Genomic DNA, 8,556 nt, shown 5'->3' with positions numbered 1-8,556 from the left:
AACCAAAAAATATTTTGGATTGATTATAAAGAGGTTCCTAACTTTAGTTAAAAGTAAAAAAAGTGTCACGTTAACAATTTGTTAGTGGACTAACAGAAATTTTAACAACAATGACTAATTTGATCAATTATCTTAATTAGAGTGGCTAAATTGAAAAATAATTAGAGTGACCAAAATAAAAATAATACTATTTTAAAGTGACTGCTAGTATAGTTTATTCAATTTTAAATAATGAAAACCTTGAGAAAATATGATTTTTTTTCTAAAAGAAATAGAATTAGAAATGTAGAAAACAATTAAAATCGTTATATATGAATAGTAATTGATACAATTATGGGTCAATGGTAACTTTGAAGACTTGATTCAACATGGTTAATCAAGTAACATTCAATATTTTATAGGGATTAGGACATTATCCCCTTCTATTATAAGTCTAATGGATTATGATACTCTCATAATCTCCAGGAAATCACTAAAAGGATTATATTAAGGTAAAATACACTTTACTTCCTAGTCTGTATATTGGGAGTCGTATTTGGGAGAGAATATCAGAGGCAAGTATCATGTAGAAATATTAGTAGTGTGAGGAGGCAAAACTTAGGTCCATAGAATACAGGTGCTTCAGCATGAACAAATAACAAGGATATGAATCGAACGTGAATATGCTATTAAAACCGAGAACATGACAGCAGCAGACTTCCTTATCTTCAATAAATTATCAGATTTTATTATGCAACTTGATATGTACAATGTGAATATGTAATTGTTTCTAAATAACGTGGGCAATTTCTATGCAGCTCAAAGCGGCAACATATCTGCTTCAGTAACTTGAATGATTATAATCTACGTTACTCGAAGAAGCATATACAGTATACATGAATGAGAATGGCTATACAAGAACTGTTTAATGGTTTTTTCTTTTCTTAAATGGAAATTATCGAATGCATACATTGAATCTCACTCAGTCTTCCATGCATAAAGAAACAAGCTGAAATCGCACGTATTGGCGGGGCTTCTCGTGGAATAATACCTACTCCCAGTGCTGGTATCACTGTCTCCTCCATGCCCACTCCCCTCTATATCACTGTCAGCTTCGGCCTCAAGGGGCGTGAATATAAACAAACCATGCCCCGGTGCAGGGCTGGTAAACAACCAATCATGCACATCCCACATAACTTGAACCGGTTGTTTATCCACCAAAACTGTCTGGTTTCCCCTGAACTTCCACTGCAAATTCTTAACATGAATCAACACTACCCCATCCATGCTTATCCACATTTCAGGGTCTTTTAATCCACTCGTCGCGCTCTCCACAATGATGTCGTGTTCTTTTCGTTTCTCCCCGAACCGAACTTTTGTCGCGAAGGTCTTCTTGCCAAACACGTTTTCCTTCTTATAATACAGCAATGGTTCAACCAATGCGGGTCTTGATTTCGTTCTCTTGTAGGCTTTTTTCTTGTAATCCCCCAACAATAAAGCCACTTCTTGATCTGCAACTAGAGCTACATAATAATCCGCCGTCGGTTCGGGACTGCTGTTGAATTTAGCCGAACGAAGGTCCCAGTAGACATCAACTTGTTTGCCATCAACGTAAAATGATTTATACCCCTTTCTGCTCCAGAAATGCCAGGGCTTAAGATCGATCTTGCAACTGTATTGAGAAGTTCCTTCCGTACTGTTTACCATTATGGTGAGAGAATGGTTCATAAGGTTCTTGCACCACAAAATCGTAATGCTTTGCAAATACCCTACTAAGTTTGTTTGGTACATCAACGTGACGGTGGTCTGAGCATTTTTGTAATTAACGTGAGGCTGTGGTTCTTCGCTTGTTTTCTCTGCATAATGATCTGAACTTCTTACAGACTGGTGTCTCCTGGGGAAATAAAATGCCATTGTAATGCAATTTGCATGCAAATGGGATAATCCAATCTCCTATGACCCTCAAGATGAAGCATATATATAATGATGCAATCCTATTGTATCCGATGTTAAAATGGTTTACCAGGACCCCAAGGACTGATCATATATATAAATATGATTATGATGAGATTTAATTTTGATTGGTCACCAAGAAAACAGGAGGAAATCAAATTTTTCTTTCCCCCCTTGGCTTGGAAAGTTCCAGACATCAATGTAAACCTGAGATTTTCCGAGAAAAGAAAATCTGGTGCCAAAAGTCTTGCAGTTGAAACTAATGCAACCGGTGCAGGGTTGGTTTGTTTACCGAAAGTTAGTAATTTCTTTTTGGTCTGGGGAAAGAGACAGATTTGAAAGGAGCAGAAAACCAGACAGGAATTTTTGTGTGTTTTTGGTTTTATTTTTCCCATGGATGAAAAATGATGTCCCTGATGTTAGAGGTTGAAACTGAAAATGGTGTCCGAAACATGAGGGTCAAGACTCAAGAAAATTATACTTCTACCATTGTATCTCAACAGAAATGCAAGATCCCTAACCGCCATAAAATGAGTAGTGGAGCTCATATCTTTTCTATTTTTTTATAAACAATATATCTCCGATTTATAACACAATCTTTTCCGGATTCATAGTTACCTTTCTCAACAATATCATTTCCATGATTCTAATTCAAATTTTCTTTTTAGAAGTAAAATGTACTTTATCACTACACCTAGTACTTACTACTCATATATTTCTCATTTAAATATTGGTTTAATTATTGTACACTAAGATTTGATGGAAAAATTTATAAATATTTTTATAAATAATTTATATAAAATTAAATATATTTTTAGATGAAATGATATAAGTAAACTTAGGATCAATCTCACTATACTTATATATATAGGCTTAAGGGTGTAAAAAACCCTCAAATTAAAAAAAAAAAAGTAATTACACCCCTAGTTTTGTTTTTTAACACTCAATTGGGTACTTGAAGTTTCAAAATGCATCAATATTTCCTGTCCTTTTGATCTTGAATCTTTAACTTATTTTAACTTCGTTTATCTTCAAACTTTAAATGATTGGAATTGGATTGATTTTTTCAAAATTTGCTCCACCACCCATGGAAATCTTGTTCGAGCATTTTACTCAAATGCCTTCCTTGAACATGACTTGTCGAGTGAGACAGTTGTTACAATAAATTCTTTTATTTTGAACACACTAGTTCGTCTCACTTTAGAAAATTTTGGAGAATTTTTAAAACTTCCTCCCGATGGAGAGACAAATGAATAAGGCCTTTTTAACCTAGCCTTAGTTATTTTGTTTAGCATGTTTACTTGTGCTTTCAACGCACTTTGATTATTATGTCAACCTACTTCTTGCATGAGTCATATAGATATTCTCCTTTTTTGACTTGATAGGCTTCTTATTTGCCATCCTGGCAGACTATGTTATTACCATGAGTTGCACCTGTTCGCCACTAGATTACACCATGGCTTAACCATGGTCTTTTGATTCTAAAAAAAAAATAAACCTTTTTCGAGGTGTCACTTGTAACACCCTATACCCGTAACCCACGCCGAAGCGGAATACGAGGCATTACCTAACTCGATCTCATGCACACAAATGTTCCCTAAGTCACCAAGACTTGGTCCAAATTAGAACTTTTCAATTTCTGATTTAAACTTCTTATTATGGGCCTACGAGCCCCAAATCATCCATTGAAAACTATTCAGGATCAACTCGAGTCCTTAAACCATCTATAGAAAAATTTAACTTTGAAACAGGGCATACGCCCGTGTAGAAGGGTAACACACCCGTGTAGAATTAATTTTAAATGCACACCTACAGGGGTTTTCACACGGCCTAGTACACGCCCTTGTCCCTGGCTCGTGTTCTTCACACGGCCATGACATGCTCGTGTCCTAGCCCGTGTGCAAAAACTTGGGCATTCTATTTCTAGTGTCAGCATACCCAAAATGTCACACGGCCAAGGCACACGCCCGTGTACTAGGCTGTGACCATCACACGGCTAAGACACACGGTCGTGTCTCTGCCCATGTGTTTACTATCATGCATACTAACTTGAAATTTTTACGTGCAGGGGACACACGACCAGACCACACGCCCATAGGGTAGACCGTGTGTCACACACGGCCTAGACACACACCCGTGTGTCTACCCGTGTGGACAATATAAGGCTATTTACCAAGCCTATTTGCCACCCTTACTTACACAACCTACACAAAAACAGCCAATCCAATACAAAGATAACTTATTTAAACCAATCAGCCACACTAGATAACATTTAAATAGTGCATTTTATTCATCTATAGAATTACATCTTTGCATAAAAATCACAATGAATATTTTCCACAATTCAGGGCTTAATACAACATGAAGGGTTACCAACCCAAGTCAACACATTTGGCCAGTTCTCAATGACACAAAAATTGTAAAGTCTAAGCCCTATACATGTCATATTCAAAAATATGAATCAAACTATACCAAAAGCTTCGATTGATAGTGTGATCGATATCTCTGACTTCCTTTGATCCTTGAGCTAGATAGGCGGCACTATAAGAAAATGGAAATGAGAGGGAGTAAGCATAAAGCTTAGTAAGTTGCGTATAAATAAATATACAACATAACTTTACCATTCATCAAGAAGTATCATAATACACAAGTGCCATAAGAAAAAATTAGTCATCAATATTCAATACACTTTATATAGCATATATTGAGCTCACATTTCATACATATCATATAGGTACCTGTACCACTCATAAGACAATTATACCTTCCTTGTTAACTTAAAATCATACTTTTACCGTTGAACCATTTGGAACGTTATCGGATACTCATTTAGCCTCAACCATAGGGTCAGGTGCTGATGCCATGTCCTAGACATAGACTTACACAAGTTCTAGCATATCTGTGCCAATGCCATGTCCCAGACATGGTTTTACACTGACACATTTCGTAGCCGATGCATATCCCAGACATGTCTTAGACTGGCTTACGTATCGAGGCTGATGCATGTCCTAGACATGTCTCACACTAGCACTTGTCTCAAAGCTGATGCCATGTCCCAGACATGGTCTTACACAAGCTCTCATAATGTGGCCGTTGCATGTCCCAGACATGTCTTACACTAGCTCACAATAACCCATATGTTATAGCATGAATATCCGATTTATTTCCTAGGTTCAAATGGGAACTCTACTATCTCCATTACCATCATGCTTTCTCAATTCCACAATCAAGCAATCCATGCTACATTAAATTCAAGTACAATTCAACACATATATTAACATTGTAGTTGTATTATTTACATACAACTTACCTCGGATTACAAAATGTGGCGACTAGTCGATTTAATCAATTTGCTTGGCTTTCCCCCGGTCTAGGTTCGGATTTGGTATTTCTTGATCTATAATAGCAAAATGTACTTATTTAGTCAGTAAATAAAATTTAGCAATCGAAAATTCATATCTTTGGTAAAATGACCATTTTGCCCCTAAACTTTGACAAAATGACCATTTTACCCCTAGGCCCGAAAATCATTTTTTATCAAATTTCTTCGCATATTAAACTTATCCTACCCTTTTTAATCTTATAAAAACTCCAAATTCTCACTATTTCACATACTTAACACCTATTTTACAACTTATGCAATATAGTCCTTTTAGGTGTTTTCATGCTAATACCTTTCACAAAAGTTATTTATAAGACACCCAAGACTCATTTTATTCCATAAAAACTCAACAAACATTACAAATCCTTTCATGGAAAAACTCTAAACTCTTAATCATTTTGCAAAATAGTACCCTCATTTGAAAGCTTATGCTTCAAGGGTCTCAAAAGTACAAAAATATTCAAGAAAGCCATTAAAATCACTTACTTGTGAAGGCTTAAAGTTGCTGAAATTTCAAGCTCTTAAAACCCCATTTCTTTGCTAAAAATTTCAGTCAAAAGAAAGGATGAAGAAAAGAAAACGATAGCTAGGCTTTTTGGCATTATTATATCATACATTATGTCATCAAATTACCTAATGTTGACTTTTCAACATTTTCATCACCCATGGCCGGCCAAGCTATCACAATAGGGTCTAATTGCCCTTTAAAGACCCCAAATTTTATTCTCTAGTTATTTGAAACCTTTAGCTATCAATTTAGGACTTTTGCATTTTATGCAATTTAGTCTTTTCTAGCAATTGGACTCGCAAACAATAAAATTACTTCACCAAATATTTCATGCACTAATAAAAACATGTTTTAATATCATAATAATAATAATACTATAATTTCTCTGACTTCAGATTTGTGGTCCTGAGACCACTATTTCGAGTAGGCCCAAAATTGGGCTGCTACATCACCCCGAAAGACTTATATACCGTTTACACAGTGTCGCCCTGAAGGACCAGTTAATAACTGCCATCGCGGTGTTGCTCCACAAAGTAGATAGACCTTCATCACGGTGTCGCTTTAACGAGCCAGTAGATAACCATTCCACGATGTCGCAAAATCCTATCCCATAACAGTTTACCCATTCCTCCATTACGCTATCTTTCCCTATCTTCATCAACCTTATCACGGTAATTTCCTCCATACTTCACATATAATATAAACATACATTTCATATGACTCATTGAACTCCTTACTATACATATAGTACGCCAATTATCTATTCATCATTTCATAACTATATAACATCCAGCAAGCAAACATGCGAGTACACACCCTCACACAATTGTTATGTATACATAGCATACTCATTCATCAAGTTCATACACATCATGGACTTAGCCAAAACTTAGTATAGGCACAAACGTGGTTCATGCAAGCAACAAAACATCATCAGTCACCTAACGGTAGAATACAGAAGATCACTTGAACTTATTTTTCCTAATCAGCTTAGTTTTTCCAAATGCCAAAACATCCATTATCCTGGCAGCTAAGGACGATAATTATGTATCGATTAAATCGAAGGCATTCAAACCTTAAAACCCAAAACCTATTTTATAGAAACTTATTAGAAGTCCTTACTCTCCTTCTCCATCTAACCCACGAGTATAAAAAGATAAGAAAGTTTACCAGTTCATCAATTTCTTTAATTTTAGACTTCAAATCTCACGACTATTACTCTAGGCAGAGCTCTCCTATATTTTCCTCTTTTTTGGAACAACCAAAGAGATGACATAGAGGAGAAGAAATTTGTAAGCATATTTAAGAGAGTTGTAAGGTTAAACATTGTCCTCAAAGGTTAATCAAATTAATGAATTTGGGAAAATCCTTAGTAGTGGAAAGCTAAGGTAGTGGAGTGGGCAATTGGGATTGAACCACTCTAAATTATTGTGTTCATTTGATTTATATTTTCCTTCAAGCTTCTACAATTTTTTTTTTTTTAAAAAGTAAATTCACCCCCTATTGTCAATTTTAGATTGATTAATCGAGCTAACAATATTGCAAGGCATAAGGTTGTTGGCTTGAAGGAATAGTATCATCCTAATTTTCCAATATGAGTAGTTGGCTCTATTGAAGGATGGATGCTTGAAGATAGATTGAGATTCGCCAAAGAAAACTGACCCGGAAGTGAACGTCATTGTTGTAGAGAATGTTAATGATATTTTGAGCTTCTTTGAAGATCTTCTCTTGGTTGTTAGATTGTCTTTAGGGACTAACTCTGATACCAACAATTAGCTCAATCAATCAATTAAAATAGCCAAGAGGGGAGGTGAATTGATCTTTTAAAAGTTTATGGAAGCAAATGAGAAAATATGAAACAATGAGCATAAGAACTTAGAGTGGTTCGACCCTAATTGTCTACTCTACTACTTTAGCTTTCCACAACTAAGGATTTCCCAAATTCACTAATTTGATGAACCTTTGAGGAAAAGGTTTAACCTTACAAATCTCTTAAGATTTCTACCCAAATCTTAAGATACAAACTCTCTCAAAAGAGTAAACAAATAAGCAAACAAATAAATAATCCTTACAAGATTAAGATTCTTATCAATTAAGCACTAGTACAAAGAAAATACTTGAGCTGATGGAAAACAATAAATGCTCACAATTGTATACAAGAAAATTATGAATAATTTTAAGCACAAAGGTTGATAGGATGGCTTTTTGATCTTTTTCTATTCTCTTGTTGTTGTAGGTACTTTTGAAGATGGTATTTATTCTTCCAAATTGATTTCCAACCATTGTGGTTGTGCAATTGAATAGAGTCATTGGGATATAAAATCCAGAGCATTAATGTCATCTACAACAACAAGTATCAATATCCTTTGATGTGTATTGATACTTAAAGCATTTAATGTCTAATTTAGTAAATGTTGGACCTTTCTCACATCGATACCTAGAGAGATTTATCGATACTTGATTAAAAGTACTGATATTTGAGTAATTTCTTGAACAATTTTCAAAACATCAAACTTTAAAATCATATCGATATCAGAGGAAGGTATCAATAAATTTTTTATATGTATCGATACGTAATTACAAGTATTGATACTTAACACTTTTGCTCAAATTTCTATAAGAAAACACGTTTTAAACTATCGCATTACTCTCAACATCATCAGCCATAGCTCGATTAGGATCCATTTACTATAAGAAAACACGTTTTAAACTGTCAGGAGATATCACACCATCA

General features: G+C 35.0%; 1 protein-coding gene across 1 annotated transcript; it reads right to left on the bottom strand.

Moving 5' to 3' along the window:
* Positions 1-957: 957 nt before the first annotated feature.
* Positions 958-2,319, bottom strand: LOC108475210 (uncharacterized). The gene has a single exon (XM_017777198.2). It carries the CDS (start codon positions 1,891-1,893, stop codon positions 958-960), a length of 936 nt encoding a protein of 311 aa, XP_017632687.1. The 5' UTR covers positions 1,894-2,319.
* Between the last annotated feature and the right edge of the window lie 6,237 nt (positions 2,320-8,556).

Source organism: Gossypium arboreum, chromosome 7 (assembly GCF_025698485.1).
Source record: "Gossypium arboreum isolate Shixiya-1 chromosome 7, ASM2569848v2, whole genome shotgun sequence".
Lineage (NCBI taxonomy): Eukaryota > Viridiplantae > Streptophyta > Magnoliopsida > Malvales > Malvaceae > Gossypium > Gossypium arboreum.
Note: the sequence above shows the minus strand (reverse complement) of the source record. Positions and strands in the feature narration are given on the sequence as shown.